At 51.6% G+C, this 24013-nt stretch overlaps 3 protein-coding genes across 10 annotated transcripts in view; 1 reads left to right on the plus strand and 2 right to left on the minus strand.

Annotated features, from left to right (window-relative positions):
* Positions 1–2523: 2523 nt before the first annotated feature.
* Positions 2524–4718, plus strand: TUBB4B (tubulin beta 4B class IVb). Its single transcript, XM_064468616.1, has 4 exons — positions 2524–2679; positions 2794–2902; positions 2973–3083; positions 3505–4718. Exons 1-4 carry the CDS (start codon positions 2623–2625, stop codon positions 4563–4565), a joined length of 1338 nt encoding a protein of 445 aa, XP_064324686.1. The 5' UTR covers positions 2524–2622; the 3' UTR covers positions 4566–4718.
* On the minus strand, positions 3810–19320 carry CIMIP2A (ciliary microtubule inner protein 2A). Its single transcript, XM_064468617.1, has 7 exons — positions 19265–19320; positions 15422–15615; positions 11506–11819; positions 10416–10533; positions 9135–9229; positions 7099–7216; positions 3810–4794 (listed from the first exon to the last, which is right to left on the minus strand). Exons 1-7 carry the CDS (start codon positions 19318–19320, stop codon positions 4706–4708), a joined length of 984 nt encoding a protein of 327 aa, XP_064324687.1. The 3' UTR covers positions 3810–4705.
* Positions 19321–20986: 1666 nt separating this feature from the next.
* The window catches only part of LOC104051019 (discoidin domain-containing receptor 2-like), a 63084-nt gene continuing 60057 nt past the window's right edge, over positions 20987–24013 (minus strand). For all 8 annotated transcript variants that reach the window (XM_064468350.1, XM_064468352.1, XM_064468359.1 and 5 more), the window contains one exon: positions 20987–23505. In XM_064468350.1, the coding sequence (XP_064324420.1) occupies positions 23365–23505 (141 nt within the window). In that variant the 3' untranslated portion in view covers positions 20987–23364. The remainder of the gene's footprint in view (positions 23506–24013) is intronic.

Consider the following 24013-nt stretch of genomic DNA (forward strand, 5'->3'; position numbering starts at 1 on the left):
CTCACAATTTCTAATGAAGTAAGGAAACAGATCTCTGCAACTGATGTGCAGTCCTTCGCTTTCTGGGCCTGGCTGAAAAAAACCCTGTACATGCATTAAATACAGCAGCGCTTATACCAGCAAACCTCCTGCTAGCCCTGCAGTGGCTCCTCCTGATCCATTTTAGGGATGCTTTTCTAGGGCTGCACAAGCACAGAAGCTTGCTGACGCTGTTCTGAGTATGCCTTGATGAGAATTTATGCTGAATGTACTTTCCTAGACAGCAGAACACAGGCAAGACATGCTACATTCTCTCTTTTTAATCATAAAGAAGGCAGCATTCATTTTTTAGGTTACTCTGAAGAGATGGCATCACATCCCGGAAGAAAAGCTGTCTTTACTGATTATTACAGACTTGTATGAAGTCCTGAGCAAGTCTGATCCAGATTCATCCTGGTTGCCTTTGATACTTAAATGATACTGGGATTTTGGATTTTGTCACCTCAAACACCTTTAGAGACAGAAGGGTGTTGTCAGAGGGCTATTCGGAGCTGGAGTGGGCCAAGCCGTCCCTTTCCACTGACTTTGGCGCGAACACAGCCCAGCATTGGCTATTCGAATCAATATCTATAATTAGGTGGGATAAATCTGGACCCTAATGCCTTTGCATTACTCAGCTATCTTGAAGGAAATTGCATAAACCTCCTACATTCTGGCTTCAAATGTGGAGGAGGAGCCATACGCGTGTCTTCCTTGTCCTGTCTGGGCACCTCTGGGGCTGATGAAGCCTCCCAGGGCCTCCTGGAGCTGCCCAGGACCTTCTCAGGGGCTGTTCCCAGTGCTCCTGGGCTCCTTCCAGCACCTCTGGGGGAACACGGTGTTTACATGCCAGAAATATCAATCACCATAACCTTTCTATTAAGCCAACTACCAGAGGCTAGTCTGCCTCCAGCCAAAGTCTTCACAGTTATTCTTCCCCTGCTCACCTCATCACCTGACCCAATCACAGAAACAGCCAGTTGTTATCCAAGCACTGATCAGGATACATTTACAAGCCACAATGTACCTCTGCCTTATACAAATGCCTCCCCGATGCACAGTGCCAGCCTTTGTTTGTGTAGAAAGAGTTGAGGTCACTTGCTGCTTTTGCCTCAGTCCACTCCCACATCAAGGCAACAGTTTCAGCCTAGCTAGGTTTGGAGAACCCAATTAGGAGCCTCTTTCAAGTTTTAGCTCCATTATGAAACAAGAGGAGATGCTAGGACTTGCAGACCTTGCTGGCATCCTAATGAATATGTACAATCATAAAAAGGCTCTGCTAAAACGACAATCAAAGTACACTCACTAGAAGCTGTGACCAATATGTGGACTGTCTATGCAAAGAATCTGCTAACTAAGCTGGGTGGTAGAAGGCGAAGAGTATGGCAGAGTAAGAGACAAAGAAAAGGTAAGTGAGGGAAGCATTTATTTGGCTTGGGATGCTTCACTGCCTCATGACGGGGCTGCAACACACACATCCAGCCAAGGACAGAGGTGTCACCTGTGTAACGCTGCTCTGCGCACCCTCGGAAGGACCCGGTGAGCCAGCCGCCCGCCTCCGGCCCTGTGAGGGGGCGCCACCTCACGCAGGCTCCGCCGGGGCGGACACAACGGCTCCCCTCGCAGCACAGGGCCTTCGCGCGCTACCGCTGCCGCCACCCGGCTCTCCCCGGCCCCCCGCAGCCGAGGCGGGACACCGGGCAGCCCCACGCCCCGCCCCGCCCCGCCCCGCCCCGCCGCCGTTGCCGTTGCCGTTGCCGTTGCCGTTGCCGTTGCCATGGCGCCACCCGCCCAGCCCCGCCGCCTCAGGCGGCCGCGCGCCAGAAAGTGCTAGAACGGCTCCGCAGCCCGCGCCTGCGCAGACGGGCTCCCTGGCCCCCAGCGTGCCGCCGCAGCGCCGCAGGGCCGGCGGAGGGAGGGGGAGGGGAAGGGAAGAGGGTGCTGGCGGGATGGGCCGGGGAGGCGGCGGGATGGGGGGAGGGAGGTCCTGCCAGGGGAGCGAAGCCGAGCAGCGAGGGGGTGGGGTGATGCTCGGGACCGGCGGGGGAACGGCCCGGCCAGGTTTCCCCGGAAACCGCCCTCCCCGTCTCCCGCAGTAAGGAGGAGCTGCCGCCTACGCAAAATGCGCACCCGGCTTCGGGAATAAGCGGCTGCGCGAGCCACCGCCCAGGGTCCGCTGCGGAGTCATTGCGACGGTTACTAAGACACTTTGTTTTCATCCAATCAAATGACGTTAGCTCATCCCTGAGGCCGACAGCCAATCGCGCTCGACATCAATCATTCAATCAAGCCAATCGGGGGTGCTCTGAGCGAGTAGGGCGGGCATTTGCGGGCCCCGGTTGCCTGACAGTAAAATCAACAGACAGGTGGGCGGAGCAAAGAGGAGCCAATGATTTGAATGACAGCACTCCGATCAACCAGATCGCCTCATTTCTAGAGCCTCGTTATGAGTAGGCAATAGTGGCTGTGAACGGCTGCCTGGGCGGGTAAAAGAAGGCTGCGCGCGCATTCCGCTGCTATATAAGTCTCGGCGGTTGCCTCACGCACGTCAGTCAGTTGGGGGAAAAGTGGTGCTGAGTGGGAGAGATCTGTGCCGCCGCCATCATGAGGGAGATCGTGCACCTGCAGGCCGGGCAGTGCGGGAACCAGATCGGGGCCAAGGTGCGGGCAGGGGGCGGCGGGGGCCGGGGGGGCTGGGGCTGGGGCTGGGGCTGGGGCTGGCGCCGGGGCCGGGGCCGGGGCCGCGGCCGGCCCTGATGCGATTTTCCCCGGCAGTTCTGGGAGGTGATCAGCGACGAACATGGCATCGACCCAACCGGTACCTACCACGGCGACAGCGACCTGCAGCTGGAGCGCATTAACGTCTACTACAACGAGGCCACAGGTAGGGCCCGGCGCCCCGCCCTCCCGGGCCGCCCCCGCCGCCGCGCTCACGGCGTCTCCCTCTTTTGCAGGTGGCAAGTACGTGCCCCGCGCCGTGCTGGTGGACCTGGAGCCCGGCACCATGGACTCGGTGCGCTCCGGGCCCTTCGGGCAGATATTCAGGCCGGACAACTTCGTGTTCGGTGAGTGCGGCGGGAGCGGGGGAGGGAGCTGCCCTGTGACCGGCCGCGGTGGGGTGGGCAGGGCCGGGCCGCGGCTCCGCAGCCCCACGCGCTCCCCCGGCGAGCGCGGCCCCGGGCGGGGGCTCATCTCGGGCAGCTGCCGGGAGAGCAGGTCCGAGAAGGCGCCGGAGGTCGTTGCTCTTCCGATTCCCATTACCGCCTCCGTAAAACCAGAAGAGATCAAATGGCTGCTGTCTCATTGATAATGAATGTTTTCTGTCTACCTCCCGAGCTATTCCAAAGGTGCTTGTGTGAAACCACAGCTCCGCGTTTGATAAAACGAAAGCTTTTGTGGGGTTTCTCTGTAGCCTGATGCTTCTAAGCTTTGCTTATAAGCAATAAGCGGTGACCGTAATCTAATATGAAAATGGCTCTCTTCCAGGTCAGAGCGGAGCAGGAAACAACTGGGCAAAGGGCCATTATACGGAAGGTGCTGAATTAGTTGATTCTGTGTTAGATGTTGTAAGAAAGGAGGCAGAAAGCTGTGATTGTCTCCAGGGCTTTCAGCTTACTCACTCCCTCGGTGGTGGTACAGGCTCTGGCATGGGTACCCTCCTCATCAGCAAAATTCGTGAAGAGTACCCAGACCGAATTATGAATACTTTCAGTGTTGTGCCCTCCCCTAAAGTGTCAGATACTGTAGTAGAGCCCTACAATGCCACCCTCTCGGTGCACCAGCTTGTGGAGAACACAGATGAAACATACTGTATTGATAATGAAGCCCTCTACGACATATGCTTCAGAACACTGAAGTTAACCACTCCAACGTACGGTGATCTGAACCATTTAGTGTCGGCGACCATGAGCGGTGTCACCACCTGCCTGCGATTCCCAGGCCAGCTTAACGCCGACCTGCGGAAGCTGGCGGTGAACATGGTTCCCTTCCCCCGTTTGCACTTTTTCATGCCTGGTTTTGCCCCGCTCACGAGCCGTGGGAGCCAGCAGTACCGTGCTTTAACCGTGCCAGAGCTCACGCAGCAAATGTTTGATGCAAAGAATATGATGGCTGCGTGTGACCCACGTCACGGCCGCTATCTGACCGTAGCTGCTGTTTTTAGAGGCCGTATGTCAATGAAAGAGGTTGATGAGCAAATGCTGAACGTTCAGAACAAAAACAGCAGCTATTTTGTTGAATGGATTCCTAATAACGTTAAAACGGCGGTCTGTGACATTCCACCTCGTGGCCTGAAAATGTCTGCCACCTTCATTGGTAACAGCACGGCCATCCAGGAGCTGTTCAAACGCATTTCCGAGCAGTTCACGGCCATGTTCCGCCGGAAGGCTTTCCTGCACTGGTACACTGGCGAGGGCATGGACGAGATGGAGTTCACAGAGGCCGAGAGCAACATGAACGACCTGGTGTCTGAGTATCAGCAGTACCAGGATGCTACAGCTGAGGAGGAGGGGGAGTTTGAGGAGGAGGCTGAGGAAGAGGCAGAGTAAAAAGCTATGCAGATGAACACCTGTAAATTTTGTTTAAAGCTGTATGAACTCTTTCATTCAAAACTTCTCTGTCTGTGTTGTGTTCCTCTTCCTGTCTCAAAGTCACTTCAAATGCTGTACAGGCACCATTAAAGCATTTTTCACAGTGCACAAGCTCGTCTCCTTTGTTCCTTCTGGTAAGCTTTTCGGGTGCTGTTCCCAAAAGTAAGCGCGTAGGTGTGTCGGAGTTCTGGAAAAGAAAAATAATGGACTTGGCATAAGCCCTGCCACCTCGCCTGGGGCAAGCACGCTTCTCGCCCTGCCTCCCGAGGTGGGTGCCTGGTGCTTGTGCCCCTGGCTGTGGTGGCAGTCCTGCTCCTGGCAACATGAGGGTGGAAGGGATTCTCTACTCTTCCCTCGTAATCAAGGGCGCTGACGGGGGGGGGGGATACGCTGCCTCACAGGGAGGGTGGAATTCGGCTCCAAGCTGGGTCTAAATTTAGGCACCTGCGCATGGACTCCGGTTACAGGCTGAGCAGCTCTCCCGAGCAGAGGGGAGGCATGGGCTCACACGTGGGTGTCTGTAAGCTGAGGCTTACCCTGCCTGCCTGGGCAACAAGGTGGTGTGGGCAAGTTGCCTTTGGGACACAGGTGGGTGCTTCTGGCAGGGCACAGGCTGGTCTTGCCCTGGCTGACCCACTGCAGCCCCAGAGCAGGATCAGTCTCCCGAGGCCTGGTACAAGAGCCTCGGGGACAGCTGTGACGCGCTGTGCTGCGCCTGCTGCTGAGGACAAGTGACCCTGACGAGCTCAGCCTTGCTGGAGTCATTATTTAAAATGCGCATGTAGAGACTTTAAATCAGGTGTTGCTGCAGCCTCTGCCTGTGAGGTGAGCTGAACGCCTGACACCAAACCACCCTGTACTGGCAAAGCAGAGTTTTACTGTGGAACCAGTCCGGTGTTACCTAGAGTGACACACCTGGACGGACAGGAGCGAGCAGGCTGCTTTCCTGCTGAAGAAATTCTCTTCAGTGTTCCTAATTGTAACTGATAGTGTGTGTTATGTTTTTCTGTCTTAAAAATAAATTTCTCCTTCCAGAGTTGAACTGGTTGGAGCAGTTAAAATGGCACCGGCTCCTGGGGCAGTGAAATCAGCCCATCTACAGAGACAGGTGCCCGGTTCCAGACCTACACAGAATACCTCTGTAGGTGAAGGGGTGGCAACGGATTTTTTTAAAGCATGAAGTAAGGCTCTAAGCAGGTGATTTTTGTCCCTGGTTTTAGGGTGGGTTTTTTTTCCTTCCTCCTTTTCTGAACACACTGAAGCCGGTGTGTTCCCTGGCCTGCCAGTCGCCGAGGGCACACCAGCACCGTCCCCCCAAAACACATGGGTAAGTGCTAACACCAGAGTCCGCTCTACCCCTTAGTTCGTAAGAGCCTTGCTCCAGGGGGCTGTAGCTCGCAGGCGACAGCCGTGCTGAGTGCGCCCACCGCCCTCCCCAAGCAGAGGAAACAGGCGCCTGGCAGCCGGGCTTTGCCGTGAGACCCCCAGCGCTGCCGTGCGGGGCGAGTGTCGCGTGCCGGGGGCGGCAGCTGCTGCGCTTGTCCTCTCCCCGGAGCAGGAGTGCGGTGACACAGGCCAAACCAACCGTATTTCTCCTTGCCTGTGACCAGGAGGCCTGTCCAGCCTCACCGATGGCAGCCATCGGCGTGTAAGATGCTTCCACCCTTTCCCTTGGACCATCGCTCCAGCTCCGCATTCACTGACTCAACATTCACCTCTCTGGGCTCAGCCTTGGTATCAGCCACAGCCCACCCCTGCCAGGATGGCTGTTTCCCCACTCTCTGCTTTCATTTCTACTGCATTTGCGTCTTCTACCATTTTCCTCCTCTGCCTTGCATTAAGTTCAAGCTATGAGTTTGGGTCTTTCTAGCTTAGCTGCATGATTTCCCACCCCACGTTACTGAGCTGTGGGCTCTTGGCTTTGCTGTGGCCAAAGACAGCGGTATTCATTGCTGAAATTTTAGCCTGATACCTTAACGCTTTCAAGGTGCATGGGCGGACCTTCCCCCACCATACACAGAATTCCTTTCTGCAGACACCAATAACTGACAAGGCTCAGGCAGCCAGTACAGGGTAGCCCCCGCGTGTGTTGATGGCTAATACCATTTCGCTGCCTTTTTCCGGCGCTTTCTCAACCCCCTTGTATCACCTACCTTTTACTTTTTATCAGACTTTAAGCTTGTTACAAGGGAATCACTTTCCTGACAAAGAAATTGTACCGCACCCGTGTGTCAGGTGGGGTGTTCCCGAGCCGCCCGTGCCTTAGCAGGGGCTCGGGGCCTGAGCCAGAGGAAGGTGCTGCCCCAGCCCAGGCTGGGCTCCCCTGCAGAAAGGCAGGGGGTGGCACGGCTCCAGCACCTCGGCACAGACTGGAAACCCGTGTGGAGCGTTGCAGTCGTCATTCGCTACGACACTACAGCTAATAACAGCACTGCTTAATGACAGTGATTAGTATTAGCGGCTTTCCTTTTCTGTCAGCTGATAAACTTACCTGGTACGAAGCCCATGTACGAAGGTATCAGTCCAGCACTGGTGTAAATTCTGTTGTTAGGCCAGTATGTTTGGGGAAAGCTCTTGCCAAAGCTGCAAGCTGGGTTTCTCTGCAAAAACTGGAAAACAAACAAACAAACAAAAAATACCCACTCCAACAACACAGTACAGTTAATTTTAACCCATATTGTTACCCAAGCCGTGTGCTTCGACTCCGCATTAGAGAACGTATTTAAGCCAAGGTACAGCGAGCCAGCAGCAGCGGCTGGAGTGGGGCCGTGCCTCGTGGGCTCCTGTGCTGTGACTCTGCACTGCCGTGGTTTGGTTTGCCCCCCTTTCAACTGGTTTTGTTTTTCTGTGCATCCCGCCGATGGTGATTAGCCAGTAATTCCCAGGCTGGGAGGAACAGGAAGGCTTAGGGAGCGTTAACTGCAGGGAGAGTGTAAATCATCTCCCGGATCTGTCCCGGCCCTCGGAGGTCAGACCCAGAGAAGGGGCTGTGCCGGAGGGTGGATATTGCAGCTCTGCACATCTCTGCAGCAGCAAAACCCCTAAAGGCGCCGCTAAGGCCGCGTCGCTCTCCTCGGCCCGTGCCCTGCTCGGTGCTGAAGGGACCGGGCTCACGGAGCCAAGCGCACCGTGGGGCCATCGGAACCATTTTGTGGCTGATGATGGAGCAATTGCTGCAATTCCTCAGGCGCAGCACTGAAGTGAGAGGATTGCATTATTTTGCCTGCTGCAGACAGAAAGCAATGATCCATGGCACATCCCAGTATGTAACCTAGGGCAACAGAGATTTAGGGCAGAAGATTAGTGGCTTGAAGTCAGAAGCCATCTTAGCTAGAAATGTAGTATGATTTATTTTTTTTTTAGCGTGTTTGTATTCCCTCAGCATCTGATGTGCCGCAGCTAACCTCTGCGAGCCTGGATCCTGCTGAACCCTGCAATGGAGACACACCTCCCTCGCTGATTTACTACATGGCAGATGTGTCTTAAGAAATCAGGGGCAGAAAGGCTTTGCAAAGAGCAGATTTAGTTTTGATAATGCCTGGTTTTCGTTCTGTTTGCTTCACTTCAATTCCTGTTGACAGCAGAAGGAAAGGATAAGGAAGCCAGCACAGGGAAATACATTTCAGCCCAAGCATGAGGCTGCACTGTCAGCCCTGCCGCTCTCCGCGCTGAGTCATTTCTTCCCAGCTGAGTTTCTCTGAGCTGACGATCATCAATCTTGGACTTTTTTCTACATCAGACCCCTGCGCTCTGGGACGACAGCACTGCAGTGAGCCCTGGTGACCAGAAAGGGCTGGAAATGCGGTAACCTGCTTTTAAGGAGCTGTGTCACCGAGCCCATCAGCCCCCACCGGCACCAGACCAGCAGGACAGCTGCATCCCGGGGATCTCACTCCATCGCGGTAGCAGGAAGAAATGTTAGCTTTGAATGCAAACTATTAACTGCTGGGGGAGGGATCTCATTTTCCCATGTAGGAGGATTATTTGGCATTACATGGGAGATCTTACAGCAAGGGGACAAAATAGTTTTTCAGTAGGGCTATTTCTGCATCCTTCCCAAGAGAAGGAGAAAGAAGATCTAGATCCCTTTAAGACAAATGATGTTAGTAAAGAAAAAAGCCTTACAACCAGTTGAAAGGGGGAAATATCCATCCAAGCAGCCCAGGATGCCATCCAGCACTGCCATCCAGGTAGGGAAGACATATTGCATAAGGGAAGCGCAGATAGTTGCATCCTGTGTTTCTGCACTCAGAGCGATGTTTTTAACAGCCACCCTTGACACAGCCCTCAATAGATTTGCTTAATCCTTTTATGAACTCATTTATCCCCTTAATGTCCCAAGGAAACAAGTTACAAAATTTAATTGCTCATGATTTTTCCAACATGTTACCTAACAGTGTTTTATTTTGCTTGTATTTATAACCACAGTTCTAATACTACTACTGTAAATGAAACCACTTTTGGTGTTGTAGATGAATCAAACACCAACATTATATTGTTGAAATAAGATTTGTGCATATCATCTACCTGATGTCGGTCAAATTCGTTCATTGCTTCCTTCACACCCTGGATGTAGTTCACGCCGTGGATCCAGGTGAGGCGGGGGATGAATCCAGCATACCCTTCGGATGAAGACAGGAGAGAATGTTTTCTGCTTGAGAACATACGTATTGTCTAAGGATCAACCAGTCTGGAGGTGGAAGAGGCTGGGATAAATATAAAACCTTAGCAGAGTATCGGAAGGGAAAATTCATCCCGTTAAATTGTAAAATTAACCCTGACATGGGAAGTATCTTTTCTGAAAGTGTCTTTTTTTGTGATTCCCAAGGAAAACTCATCGGACTGAACTGATCTTTTGTTGGTCTCCACGAGGTATTGAAGAAACATTTCATTTTCTTATAGTCTTTTCTTGACACCAACAGCTCTGTCACGTTCTCTCCCAGTTTAATTCAGGGGCTATCCACCGGGTGTCCAACCTTCCTACCTCATTTGCCCTGTCCATCCAGCAAGTTTTCACCAGTTATAAGACAGAAACTATATAAAGTCTAAAACTACATAAAATGGAGAGAGGGGTACAACCTAAAAGCAGCCAGAACTCCCTCTTCCCAAAGGGATGCCTTGGAGAGAGAGGAATTGTTCTTCTGCGTCTTAAAATACTGACACCCTTTCACCGAGTCTGAAATATTTTGACACGCAGCCCCTGTATTCTCTGTCGTCCGCCGCAGAGCAGAGTATCCCTCCTGCTGCTGTCGCACCCTTTAGGGGGGGAGTCCAATGCATCGCCCTTCCTAATTTTCCTACTTGCAGAGGAACGTTCTTCCAGTGCAAGTGGAGACTTTACAGAGCATAACTCTCCTTGTAAAACAGAGTTTTATATGTTTATGATGGTGCAATACACCACTGTTTGTTGGTTTGATGATTCAGAAAACCCTCTTATTTCTAGGTGAGAATTAACTACCTCAACATTAAGAGATACTCATATCAAGCTGCCGGAGCTGGTGCAGAGCCCGGCGCTCCTTGCTTTCTGGAGCATTTCCTAGCCTGGCCCTGCAGCCGTGGGGAACCGAGGTGGCTCCTGCATCCCTTCCACTTGCCCATGGGCACACGTCCCTCAGCGCAGGATCCACAGGGGTGACAGCATCCCAAAGTTACACCCTTGCATGGAGAGGAGCTGGGACTTTTTTCACCCCAAAGTGTTCAAAGGAGCTGGTGCGACTGGCCAACATGCCTGAGATTTCCCCAGGGGGAGAACGGTGACGCGATTTGTTGAGGTGGACTCGTGCTCCGTATGACCTCCCTCTTTTTTACCTGGAATGACTTTCTGTTGGATCGCATTTGGTACATCCAGTTTCGGTAACCAATTATGTTGCTCCGCATCTGTGGTTTCAGCCACTCCTGGCACAGCCACACTTTCCATTTTTACAGGCTCAAAATAAAAGCAGAAATAAAATAAAATAAACACCAGTAAAAGCTGCTTCCTCCTTTGGCTCCATTGCTTAAATCACTGCCAGAACCTGTGAATGGCAACTGCCATTTCCATTTCTTCCTGGCTTTACACTAAGAGCTACTCCAAGAATTTCTGGTAAAGTCAAATCACTAGATGAGCTCTCTGTATGCAGAATTTTGCAAAATCCCCAGGAAGAACACGAGGAGCTTTGGGCACTGAGCTCCTTCACAAATCTGTTTCTAGAGCAAGGAGCAGGAATGCCCCTCCTTGGGATTTATAGCCAAGCCAGCTTTTGACTTGATACGTCAAATCTCTAATCTCTGCCTTGAGGGGATTTGCAGAGCCCCGGCTGGCTGGAACGTGACAAATGCTGTCTCTGGCTCCAGAAGAAGTAAGGGCTCAAACACGTTGGTCCCAAGTGACACCAGCACCCAGCTCCATAGGCAAATCCCAGTGCTTGTGTATAAACGAGGGACAGCGTTGGTGGGACGTTCAGGTGAGAGCAGTTAGGGCATCAGAAACCCGGCACGTAACCAGAGGCACCAGGAGCGCTCTCTTTTTGGGAGGAGGAGGAGGACAGCAGCAGGCCTCCCAGTTCACCTGAAGGAAACACAAGCCTGGCTGCGTAGCACAGCATAACGCAAGATCTAATGACCAGTATTTGAAGCTAACACCCAACTAAATAAGAAGTCTTTTTGATTAGGAAGAGTAATTAATGATTACAACAATTTCCTGAAGATGTGGGGGATTTACTACTGCTAGAAACATTTATGTATTTGGTATTTCTCTACATGACACTAAATTTTCCATCCTTGCCATCCACACCCATATGAAATTCTCTCTTCGCACCCCTGGACCGAGGAGAGCCCTTCCATGCCCACCAGTCCCCAAACCTCACCTCTCCACAGCAGCATCCCTTACCGCACGTCTCTTCCACCCAAGACCACTCACCGGTTTGCTTCCTGCCAAGGCACCGCCGAGCCGGCTGGGTCCGCAGCTTTTTCCCTGTCCACAGGCTGGGGTTAGCTCAGGCAATCGCCACTCTCGCCCCTCAGACACAGGATGGCGTGAAATCCTCCATGGGTACCCCTGAGGCAGTTGTGTCCTCGGGACGTACTCGCTGGGATGATGCTGGAGCACGGGGTCCACGTGCATCGTCATCAGCTCTTCCTCTGCCAGCCCTGGCCCCAGCGGGGACGGTTTTGGCCCAAGGACTGGTTCAGGAAAGCTTGTTGCAGCCCCAGCTTCGTCATCAGGAAAGTACCCTGCGGGACAGACACCGAGTTAAGAGAAAGGAGCGGCTGAACGAGGGTGAGGGATTCCCATCCCGCTGGACCTCAGCCCCCACCGCCCCTCTGCAGTGAAGGGAAGGAGCCTGCAGGTCGACAGCATCCCATGGGCTGTGAATGTGTCCTGCAAGTGCCACCAGCCCCATCCAAAATGCCGTCCTGCACAGAAAAACTGCACAAACAGAAGTTCAGTAACTTAAAATTTACTCTAAGTGACACCTAAACTGTAAAATATCATCAGCCAAGCTATAAAGAAGAGGAAAAAAAACCATACCCTTCTCTCCACGTAGCTGCATCAGCACAGCCCAAACACAGACCACCCCCTCCCACCCCACCCCCAAGGAATTCTTGCACTGGGACCGTTGCTGCTTGTCGAGGAAAGGGTCTGCTGTTACACTAGCTGGAAAAAACTATCTTACACCCAGTGTATGCTAAATATCTCCGCTGTGAACTGGGGACAGCGCCCTGCAGCTTGAGACTCCACAGGGACAGCCAAGCTTGGCAACTTTGGTCTGCCTTTCCCTTAAAAATATCCTGTGACGTGGCTCCCCCAGCTGCCCCGGCCCCATACGGCGGCTCCAGCCTGGGCGCTTCCTCCTGCTCTGTGCCAGGAGCGACACCAACCTCCCCCTCCTCAGTGGTTATCGAGGATGGTCGCTCTGACCCCCGCAACAGCGTTTTCCTTATTGGAAAACTGTTCCGATGTCAGTCTTGTCTTTTCTGAACAAACCGAATTCCTCCCATTTCTGTTCTCATAGGTCACGTTCTCTCAGCCTTCCCCGACCCCCTCGTGTTTGGTGGACGTCTGTATCACACTCAAAGCCCCAGATATGAGACAGCGTCTGCCAGCGAGGGCTTCATCTGCAGAGTCCCAGGGAATTACAGCTGCCCAGCTCAAACAGCGCAGAGCAAAATTTGCCCCTCTCTGCAGAAGTATAAAACTTCTGATGGGAATTTAAGTTTTTCCATCTGCTTATAATTGCAATATAAAGTATATATACACTATATATAACTTTGTAAAGTATATATACTCTATGTAACTGCATTACCAAGTGCTGTCCAGGCCAGTGACAAAATTAAGACAAATCGTCAATGAAATTGATTTTTCAATCCAGTGTGCAAATTTTAAAGCAGGTTTATCTTAGTGTTTCCTTCATTATTAATAAAAATATTGCATCTGATCTTTTTTTTTTTTTACTTCCACAAACCAAAGGAAAAGGAAAAAATGAAGTTGTTTTGTACTTGAGAAATCTGTATTAGCTCTTTATAATGACCCTGGGCTTTCCAAACTTATTGATTCAGAAAGGCTGCACGGTAAGGCACTAAATTAAAAACGAGGAGCGTGCCCTGCATTTGAATTGAGTAAGTACTCGTGTTTTCAGTCCAGGCTCCTGGGGAGCGGGTGCCTGCACACTTGCCCTGTGCTATAACCCCTCAATGCCAACACAGCCACCCCTGGAGATCCAGCACAACCCTGGTTGATGTCCCCAACCAGCCAAGCCTGACCCAACTTCCAGCAAGAAAACAAGGGATTCAGCTGATAGAAACCAGTGATATACGTGGTGCCCATCAACCAGGCTTTATCAAAATAGACCTTGAGAAAAAGTCTTCAGACTGAGTTTGCTGAAGGCAACCACACAGAGCCAACACTGCCATGAGCTCTTTCTTGTAAAATACCCGGAAGGATGCCAGGCAGTACCAATAAAACTTGCAGTGAAGGGTTTTAGGGCTCGCCCACTGACAGCTCGACAGCAGGAGCTGTCGATGAAGCGATACCAGCGCAGCGTGGTGCTCCCTGTGGCTGCATTCTTCAGCATTTCACCAACGAGCAGCAAACATGAACACCCAGCTGCAAACATTGGCAGGTAACATGAAGGAGAGAACAAGGATGAGGACAGGATAATGAGGGAGAGCAACTAGGCCAACTGGTTGGTTGGGTCCATCCAAACTACATTTTAGTCCAAGGAAATGCAAATTTAAATGTCCAGGAATTAAGCCTGTGAACACCACCGGTGTAGTGGAGACCTGGATCCTGGAAAACATGGCTAGGAAGAACAGAGACGCCAAAAGTTTGCAAGAAGCTACGTGGCACGAATTCCCAGTGAGAAATGGGAAAGCTTCGCTTTGGTGTGGTCATCCCCAGGGAAATGAAGACCCAGGTCCTGCCCGGGCATGTTACCCCTGCGTTCAGCCAGGAGAGGACTCGCTCCCACCAAACAGGGCGACCGCGACAGCTCTGGCTTAGCCCTGTTATGTGGTACATGGCAAATGCCTCCAGAGGCTGGCACGTCCCCAGGAGGGGCTGATCGGGATCACGGTGCGGCTGCTGCTATAGCCTGATTGGGGCCAACAGGGACCAGGCGCTTTGCCCAGAAGGGCTGTGACTCGGTAGGAGACCCCTGCAAATTCCCAGCGCTGGGAATCTACACGAGCATATCTCGGTGTCTGACAGAGGAGACGGGGCCCATTAGCAGAAGCGGGGAAGGTGGGAAGGGAAGGGCACACGAGCCCTTCTGCTGAGCTGAGGTGGGAGCAGCAAGATGCAGAACGAGCTGCAAGCAGTGGGTAAGAGCTCTGGGCAGAATGAGCTCTGCACCAGGCAGGGCAGCCGGGAAGGGGTCAGAGGCAGCAGAGCTGACCTTCCCCAGAGAGGCAGATTTTAGCCTGTGGAATTGTGCTGAGTTTGGCTGGTGTACCGTTCATTTTCTCCCTAGTACAGGGCTGAGTTTTGGATTTGTGCTGGAAACAGCGTTGATAACCAAGGGGTGTTTTCATTCCTGCTGGGCAGGGCTTGCACAGAGCCAAGGCCTTTCCTGCCCCTCACCCCACCCCACCCGCAAGGGGCTGGGGTGGCACAAGGGGTTGGGAGGGGACACGGCTGGGACAGTGACCCCAGCTGACCCAAGGGAGGTCTCACGCCACATGGCATCAGGCTCAGCGTACAGAGCTGGGGGGGACGTTGCCCGGGGGCTGCCTGGGCATTGGTCAGTTGATAGTGAGCAATTGTTTGCATTAACATCCCTTGCCCTTCTTGAGTTTTATTTCTCTCTCTTTATTATTTTCCTTTTCATTATAATTTATTAGTTTGTTTTATTTCAATTATTAAACTGATTTTATCTCAATCCACAAGTTTTCTCACTTTTACCCTTCTGATTTTTCCCCCCAACCCACTGTGGGGGACTGAGTGAGGGGCTGTGTGGGGCCTAGTGGCCGCCTGGGATTAAACCACAACAGGAGTATGGGAGACTGGGGGAAGGAGTTCATAACATGCCATAAAATCATTTATCGTCATCTAACTGAAGATAGCCTGGGAACTAAAATCCTCCCCTCCGCTCCACCAGGCGCCAACGCGAGAAGCCCCGTGCTCATCAGCTGAGGCCGAGTGTCCAACTCTGCACCGGTGCTGCCCTCTGGGTGTCCGTGCGCCTACACCAGGGCTGTGATTGCTCCATGGAAAATACCCCATGTCGCCCCAGGACCCTATCAAGGACGGGCACAGACCCCACTGCTCCTGATTGACCCTGCGCTCATTAGCAGAGCCCGTTCTGGCGAAGGGACGAGACCCAGGGCCTGCTCACCTGGGCACCCAGGGCGATAACCCTGGACACCGTGTTTCACCCCGCTGAAGTCCTCGACGAACTTCTGCTTGTGCAGCGGCGCCAGCAAGGGGCGAGGGCTCTTCCCAACACCAGGATCCGTCAGCAGGCGGTAAGTGGTTTTGCCAAAGGATTCTCCAAACTGATAGTTATACTGAGGGATGAAGCCCCCATAGCTGAGGAGGGAACGAAAAAAGAGCAGTCACTGAGAGGGCATCAGAAGGTGCCCACAGGTAGGATAACCTGCTTTAGAGCTATTGGATGCTGGAAAGGCCACGTCCAGGAGCACACGTGGCTGGGAGTACGTGAGCCCAGGGAAGGAGCTCGCACAGGGATGCGCCTGCGCGCGTGAATGCGTTTATGCCACTGGAGCAGTAGCACGACGGGAGCACTGAGAAGATGCATGCGGTTATGCACGCAGCCAGGCGGGTACGTGTGCGTTTGCACATGCATGTTTTCACATATCAGAGTGAAAACTAGCGCATAGGTCTACAGGCGTGTATAGGCACAGGCTTGTGCTTCAGTTCACCAGGGAATACGGGACGAGGTCAGGGAGAGTGGCTGAAGCAGCACCCGCGGATGGGAAAGCTGACAGTGGGAGCACAAAGGCTGCAGTCGCTTTGACAGCACTGATGTCGACAGCCCCCCAGTTAAAATATTATTTCCAGTTAAAATATTATTTCCAGTTAAACATGCTTCAGTTTTAAATTTTGCAATCCCTATTTGAAAATGCAGTGACTTACTGCGAATTTCCTAGCGTCCCTTGTTCGATATTGAAACTCAAAAATCAGAAAAATTGCTTGTACTCTCCAAACCTCTCTGCTCTTGCCCTTGTAGCAAGGAGCGGGGCTGGGCTCACCAACCCACCCAGGCACTGCATTGCATGGGCAGGCAGGCAGCTACACAGCCCCAGTAACAAACATCACTCGATTTTTTAGGGAAGCTTCGTGCAGGGTGTGTAGCAACACGCTGCTTCTCCACTCCCCGTGGCCTGGGACAGGCAGCGCGACTTTTTGGTGGCTCAGGGTAGGGCAGGTGCTGGAGCTTTGGCTCTGCTCCCAAATCCACCAGTACAGATCAGAAACTTTAGCCATTCCCAGTATCAAATTTCCTAATGATGATGTTATTCCACCACTGAAGAAGATAGAGCTGCCAGTTACAATGTATAGACAGAAATATTCAATGATCCCACTGTGTATCTGGGGATAAAGCTGGATGATGCATGAGGATCATAAGATGATGAGTAAGTACTTTCCCTTCCAAATACTTTAAACAACAGTGAGCGGAGCCATGCATTTACACTTGGCAAGTTCTCCCACTTTGCATGCAGGATCTCTCACCAGCAGCTGCAGGAGGAGCTCAGTGGCTCGTCCCCATTGATTTTCAATGCCTCTTGCAACACGGGGAAGCTACGCTGGGACGATAAAGCTGAGGAAGAGCACAAATGACATAGCCTGAATAAGTATAGGATGGCCAGAGGGATTTTGATCATGAACAAAATAATGGTAGGGCTGAGAAAGGGTTCAATTCATAAGCAATTAAAAGCAAGGTAATCTGAGGAGCTCAGGCAAGTCAGTCTGGGTTTATGGCAGAGGGATCTGCCACAGAGTGAATTACAAGTGCTGCTGATAAAAGCTGTGGCTGCTGGGGAAGAGACCAGTCTCTGCAGAACTATTTGACCTTCTCCTGCTTGGTATTTTGATTAAGAAACCAGAGATACACCCCATTTCTGTAGTTCATGCTGAGCCACTGCAGCCACTAATCTCAAACGTCGTTGGCGAGCAGTGAGTAACCTGCTTTCCCAAGGCTGAGCCCCATTTCACTTTTCTCTTACTCAGTCATATCTCTTCGATCGCCACTCCCCAGACTGCGTCACCTAAGCCTGCTCTGCCTTCCCGATAGCCAGGGAAAAGCCTTGGCCCTGGGCCTGTCCTTGCTTGGCTCCGTGCTTTTCCCAGCTCCACCAAGCCAGGATGGGGCAGGCAGAGCTGTGCCCGGGATTCATGCGTTTACCCCTTCTCTGTGTGCCAAGTCCTTCCCAAACTATCCCACGTGTTGGGTTTGGCTTCCCACTACTCTTAAGCACTGCAGTGGCATTTTCAAAGCCCTGGCTGTGACAATTGCCCGACCCAAGTGACAGCCACCTATTTTGATGTCCCCATTGCATTTGCAGATTCACCGGCACAGCCGGGTACAGCACATGGGACAACTGGCGAGGTGCTGCAATGCAGCATCTTCCTCCTCCCCCTCCTCCTGCCGGCACCCCGGCACAGGGCGCACCGTCTGCCAGCAGCAGAGCCTGGGCTCTGGCAATGCCCTTAAGGTAGCTCCTCCTTGTGCTCAGCCGCCCAAAGCAGATGCAAAGCAGCACCCTCAGCCACCCACGGGGGCTTCCTCTGGGGCTCGGGGTGACGCTATGGGCCTGCATGGCGCTGCCGAAAGCAGGGGCAGAATTTGGTTCTTCTTCCTCCTGCCTTCAGTGGCTGAAGCAGCAGCTACATCAGTGCCAGGGCTCACAGCTGCTTCTGGGGGCTTCCACCTGCAGGCAGGAGTGGGCAAGGGAAGCTTTTGAGGCTTTTGGAGGTGCGAGCCCAGCCGCAGCTCCCTCCTTGCTGTTACTGTTTCCCAAGCCGCTGTCAGCGCACAGCTTTGACAGGGCGACAGCACGCACGGAGTAACCCATCACATCGTTCAGACAACTGCTGCAATGCAAAGACGTGTTAAAAACCCCCGACCCCAGAGCTTATGTAAGCTTGGAAGATACGTGTATCAGTAATGGAAGAGTCCTGCATATTGCTGTAGTGGGAAGGACTGATCTGATCATCACCGCAGGGGCATCGTTACGGAAGGAAACGCACTCCGCCCTTTATCTGCAGCTCGGGATCTGCCTGCCTCCTGCCCGTACCTGCGCTGCTCCCACAGCCCTGCGGGATGAGGCTGGTTTTCTCTGTGCTGAGGTTTGCAGCCTGGGCTGCCACCAGCCCCTCCGCCCTGGGAGGTCGTCCCGACGCCCTCCAGAGTTACCTGCAGGCTGGACGAATCCAAGTGATTTTTGCACCAACAGAAGTTTTCCCTCGGTGGCCATCCAGCCCTTCCCAGCCCACTTATGTCCGTCACGGACAACGTCTCCCAGCACAGGTCAGCAGGGGACCCCACGCACAACTCCTCTACTTCACTGCAAAGCCTATCCACTTAGGTCTGCCTCTCGTGTCTTACCTTTTAACCAATAACTCGTTACCTCTTACCCATGACAGCTTGGTTTCTTCTTTCCAAGCCTTTAGAGGAGGAGGTTACAAAAATCCTTTAAAAAAATCTAACCACATATCAACCAGATCATCAGCATCCACAGAGTCCCCGACTTCTTTGAAGAGCTCGGATCTGGCAGCAGGACTGTGCTCCAACTGATTTGACAAGAGCATATCATGTCTATGCAATTATTTACTCAAAGGAGGTCTTCAAACACCCTTGATGCAAAAGTTATGACAGTTTGGAAGCCCAACCCTGTACAGCAGACCTGGTAACATTTAGGCAGCTTAAAACAAGGAGGAAAAAAGGAAAAAAAAAAGGGACAGGGTAGGGGGATGATGGGGAGAAAAATTTTGACTTTACCCTCAGTGCATTATGGCATGGTCTTTAATTATACACTGTTACGAGGTGGTGCTTCTTATCCTGGAGCCCTGTCTCGTTCAGAGCACTGTTACATGGAATATTTAATAGTTTTTTTAAAAAACTCAAAATATCCTGAATCATAAATACTGCATGATCCCAACTGGAGCTATTTGCATTGGAAATGAACAGACATTTTGGATGAACTTCAGAACTTACCCAGGGACATAGTAGGGATTGGGAGGGAAGAGGCTATTTCCCTTGGGGGCTGCCATGGCAATGCGGCAGCGCTTGGTGGCGGGCGTGGGAGGAAGGAGATGCAGCACGATGTGGTCACCCGGGAAACCTCTGTGATGCTGCCGGGAGCGATGTCGGTGCCCAACAGCACTTCCAGCTGCAGCGCGCGGCTTGTCAGGTTTTTCTGGACCTTTTTTCTGTGTCTTTCTTCCCCCCCACCTGCAAATTTTGGATGAGCATGGAGATTTTATAGCATTTGTCAGATTTCCTGAAGGCTGTAGTGTAGCCCTTGGGAGAGTAGCGCCAGATGTTCCCTGTAAGCAGCCCCAGCACAAATACGTGCTTACGGCACAGTTCACGTCTAACACGCGCAACTCGGGAGGCTGCGTGTGCCCCGGTGATTGGTACAGCCCATCCACGGCCAGGCCAGCCCTGTCCACACACCCACGGCCACGTGCGCACCTTTCTGTCGAGGAAACGCCAAGGCAGAAGCTTGAGGATTCACCGCGCTGCGGTGGAAGGCTCAGCCCTCCTCTCCCTACTCCTCACTGCCCTCCTGGTCTGGCTGTTAAGGATACAATCCTTCGCTGCCTTGCTTCACACGGAATAAAGGCTGCTCCTATTCCCAACATTATATGGTCACGTTGCCTTGTGCGCGGTGGATTTCACCCCCCTCCAGCTGAAGGCAGGCCCAGAACACAGGTCTCCTGCTCACTGGACAGCCACTGTGGCCAGTGTGTCCTCAAGTCAAAGACCACTACCCCTGTTAGCACCGGCATCACTTCCACCAACTACGCCACCAGCAGCAAGCCCGCTTCACTGCCCAAGTCCCTCTGTGGCCTTGAAGAGCTCAGCCACATGGCCGGCAGAATCATTCTAAGGTTTCAAAGCTACTAACCAGAAATCACAGAGTACTCGAGGGTTGTTCTCAGCTGGTCAGGTGCCTATACTCCACCCAAAATTGTACCTGAGGAGATAAAAACGTTGCTTCGACTCTTGCCCTTGGTATCTAAACACTTTGGGAGATCTGGAATTTCCAACCTTTTAAAATATATTTGAGTTCAGCCAAATACCTCAGCTCTAACCAGGGTTAGACGTCTCCAGCAACCCCAGGTCTGCAGGGTAGATGGGTCTGAGAGGTGCACGACAGCCCTCCTCAGAGGTGCGCAGCAGAAGACCAAGGGCTAACAGGCACGAGATGCAACAAGGGAAGGCCCGCTGGATGCAAGGAGAAAACTCTCCCCCAGGGGGGAGGTACAGCCCTGGCATATGGTGGCACCTCCATTCTTGGAGATCTTCAAGGTTCGGCTGGGGAACACCCAGAGCACCCCAATGCAGCTTTGAGGTTAGCTCAGCTTTTAGTCGACAACTGGATTAGGAACTACAAAAGGTCTCTCCCAGCCTAGATCTTCCTCTGAGTTTAATATGAATATGAAAATAAATTGCTTACTGAAATGCAGCACCATATTCATGGCTCTGAACCATGACCCCAGGCTGTCCCAGGTCCCACCATCCTCCTCGGCTCCTGAGGAGGCTCAGGCCAGCATCTTCCCAGCATTTTCAGAAATGCTTCAAAGCTCACTCCTTTAAATAGCCAGTGGCTGCCCCTTCCAAACCTGGGGGCCACAGACTTACCAACGGGCTACTGAATAATCAGACCGAAATATCGGTCCTCAGTGCAGACACCCAGGCAAAAAGTATAAATTCACTTTTGTCAAGGTTATCATTAGAATTTATTGATATGAGAGAAACTTCGTATGTCAACATGTCAGCGGAGGAACAGCGCGCCCTGCCGCAACAGAAGTACAAAGCCCGTCCGGGTGACGTTACAGCGCTCTGGTATCTCTAAACTTGGATCACATACAGGAGATCAAGCACACAGCTGTGCATGGCTCGGGTACATTTTCTGGGACAGGATAGAAATACTCCAGAAATACAGTTGACGCGCGGTTTGCCAGCCACCAGGGCCCGACAGGCTGCAGCAGAGACCACGCTGGCTTCGACCCCCATCGCCCAGCTCCAGGCACAATCCACACGTGTAACGGCAGCTCACCCTGGGCCCCTCTAGTCAAAGAAGAAAAAAAAAAAAGGCAAAAAAAAAAACCTATTTGGGGGTGAGATTCACCTGAGCCCATGTAGCCCCTGCAGGGAGATGAGATGACTTGAACCCTCCGGCTCCTTACCACTTGAAGGGGGCTCAGAGCACCAGCTCAGGTGGAGACACCCACACGCAGCCAGGGGAACCCCGCGCCAGGTCTGCAGCAGGACAAGCTGGGCTCCTATCAAGTGAGCTGCAACTGGGAAACTTCACAACGGAGTTTGCTCTGCCTGGAGAGCAGTCATGGCCACGCGTGGATTGGCATCTACCAATTCAGTTTTTTTTCATTTCAACTTAACAGTCACAATTATCCTCGTATTATAACTGTTTTGATATTCCCTCTCCCAGCAGCACCCTCTTACAGAGCTCCTAGCACAGCCAGCCATTCACACTATGCCTGTGGCTAAGATAAAAACTATCTTTATAATCTTAACTGGAAATATATGCTATGCTGGATGTTGTCTAAGAAAAGCCAAGTGCTGAGCTTTCGTCTCCTCCCAGTTTATGAAATACTTGGTTTGGTCCTAAGTATCTTGCTAAACAATTAGAGAGGGAATAGCAAAGTATTCCCCACGCACCCAGTAAATCCACAATGGATTTATTGTGGAAGCGAGCTGAATTCTCTATCTCACTCCAAGTGGATTTCAGAGCCCTCTAAAACCCTCCAGAGAATGAGCCGTTTGTGAGACAACAAACAAAAACACAACCCCAAGTTCAATGAGTAAATTTTCTTACGCTGTGCAGGGAGCATCCAAAATAAAACCAAACCCAGACTAAGGTGATATGTCTGTCCCATCTCCTGATGCCAGATCTGGTCACGGCAGCGAAGGAGCCTGGGCCAAAGTGCATCTGCCTGGCCGACAGCACTAACCCGCCGCAGACCTCAAGAGGAGCCACTGGCGCTACAAATACGTATCTGAGCGCGTGCGCGCACACGTGTGCTCGGGATGGCCCCTACTCTGCTCCTTTTCCGCTCACGTGAGCTATGACAAGTGACATCGCGGGTTCTGCTCTCAGCCATCCGGTTTCACCAAATCTAAGTTCCCTCTGCACGTGTAACAGCATTGACTTAGAGATCTCATATTAATGGGTACTTATACAGGATTAATTGCACATCAGTCCATTGTGGCTACAAGTTCATTAGGCTAATAAATCTACATAGTGACAGTAGTACAGTATCAGCTACTTTTCAATACAAACTCCCTAGCCTAGCCTTAATTTGTAGGTCAGAAGATCTTCTACCAAAGTGACCTTCCTATGACCTTTAACATTCATTTTCAAAATTTTTTTTTCTAGAAAAAAATCCAGTGTGGGGAAAACGCACATATATAACAAAAGCAGTGCTTAACAACCACAGGAAAAAAGAACATGATCTTGGACTCTCGTATCAGCATCCTCCGTAGACCCTGGTAGCGTTACTTCCAAAGGGTTGCTAATTCCAGCTCCGCCAGTTCTCATGTCTGTTAGACCATTCCCTAGCTCTAGACATTTCTAGTCTCTCACTATACATATTGTCTGTAGCAAGAGCATACAGAAACACTTGCTAATGTGCACAAGACTTCCATTTGATTTAATGGAATAGTTTTAGAAGACTGAAGTCTCTACTTCTCGAAATCTGTTCTTGAGTGGTAGCGCTCTCACCGACTGGTAGCTTTCTATTCCACGCAGGAGAGAGCTCCAAGTCCCTCAGAAAGTTTTACTCATTTGTTTTGCCCAAAGGTGTACGGGTATCAAATAAAACCCCTCTCACAGTATTCCCAGGAAATGATTCAGAAGAGGAGATGATTTTTCAACCAAATGAGATCCTCTGGTCCTGTGTGTCAGACCATGGCCAATAGAATGAGCAGCTGCCATGGACATCTCAACTTAAATACGGAACAGTCAAGGGAAGAGAGCATGGTGGCCTGACCATCTTCCTGTGAGGTACAGGCAAAGAGACACCATAGTCGCTCTGTTCTCAACAGTTTTGTCTCTTTTTCTGGAGTCAAATGTTTGATTCCATTTGTTCTAGCAGGAAGTGGTGAATCATGTCAAAAGTGGGACGATCTTTTATATCCCTGCTCCAACATTTCAGCATCAGGTCAAACACAGGGTTAGGACACAGAGGAGTCTGGGAGAGATAGATCTGAAAGGAAGAAAAATACAGCTATTTCAGTGGGCTTTCCATAAAAGAATTGATCCTCTACTAAATTAACACCAAAAGGACAGTTTCAGTCTAGGTTTACAAGACATAGCCATCATGCAATGTTTGAAATCCATTAAGCATGAATCTGGCAGTGAGGTTTGGATGGAGCTTTGACGCCATCTCAAATGGCACTACGGACACACTGCCAACTTGTTTGATGAGCTGGTCACAAAACAATCCTTTGTCCCCCAGGAAACATGAATGCTTCAGAGAGATTTGTCTTCCAAGTGACAGCAAAACACAAACCAAAACCAAATTTACCACAATAAAATCCAAATACTTTCACTCACCGTAGACAACCCATGAGGCTTTCTAAGCATCGTGACAGCTTGTTAGCAGAGACAGAAAAAACACCTTTTAGAGCTTATCTAAAGCACAGCTTGGCAGAATTTATTTTTCCCCCTCTCATTTCAAGATACATCTTTTAGGCTCTTCACTAAATCATTAG

Source organism: Phalacrocorax carbo, chromosome 18, assembly GCF_963921805.1.
Source record: "Phalacrocorax carbo chromosome 18, bPhaCar2.1, whole genome shotgun sequence".
Lineage (NCBI taxonomy): Eukaryota > Metazoa > Chordata > Aves > Suliformes > Phalacrocoracidae > Phalacrocorax > Phalacrocorax carbo.

Coding starts and splice junctions, on each gene's coding strand:
- TUBB4B (XM_064468616.1), top strand. CDS start 2,623: ATGAGGGAGATCGTGCACCTGCAGGCCGGGCAGTGCGGGAACCAGATC. Junction 2,680..2,793: donor GGAACCAGATCGGGGCCAAG/GTGCGGGCAGGG, acceptor TTTCCCCGGCAG/TTCTGGGAGGTGATCAGCGA. Junction 2,903..2,972: donor CTACTACAACGAGGCCACAG/GTAGGGCCCGGC, acceptor CCTCTTTTGCAG/GTGGCAAGTACGTGCCCCGC.
- CIMIP2A (XM_064468617.1), bottom strand. CDS start 19,320: ATGGCAGCCCCCAAGGGAAATAGCCTCTTCCCTCCCAATCCCTACTAT. Junction 11,820..15,421: donor TTATCGCCCTGGGTGCCCAG/GTGAGCAGGCCC, acceptor TCTGTCCCGCAG/GGTACTTTCCTGATGACGAA. Junction 10,534..11,505: donor CCTTGGCAGGAAGCAAACCG/GTGAGTGGTCTT, acceptor TTTTATTTTGAG/CCTGTAAAAATGGAAAGTGT.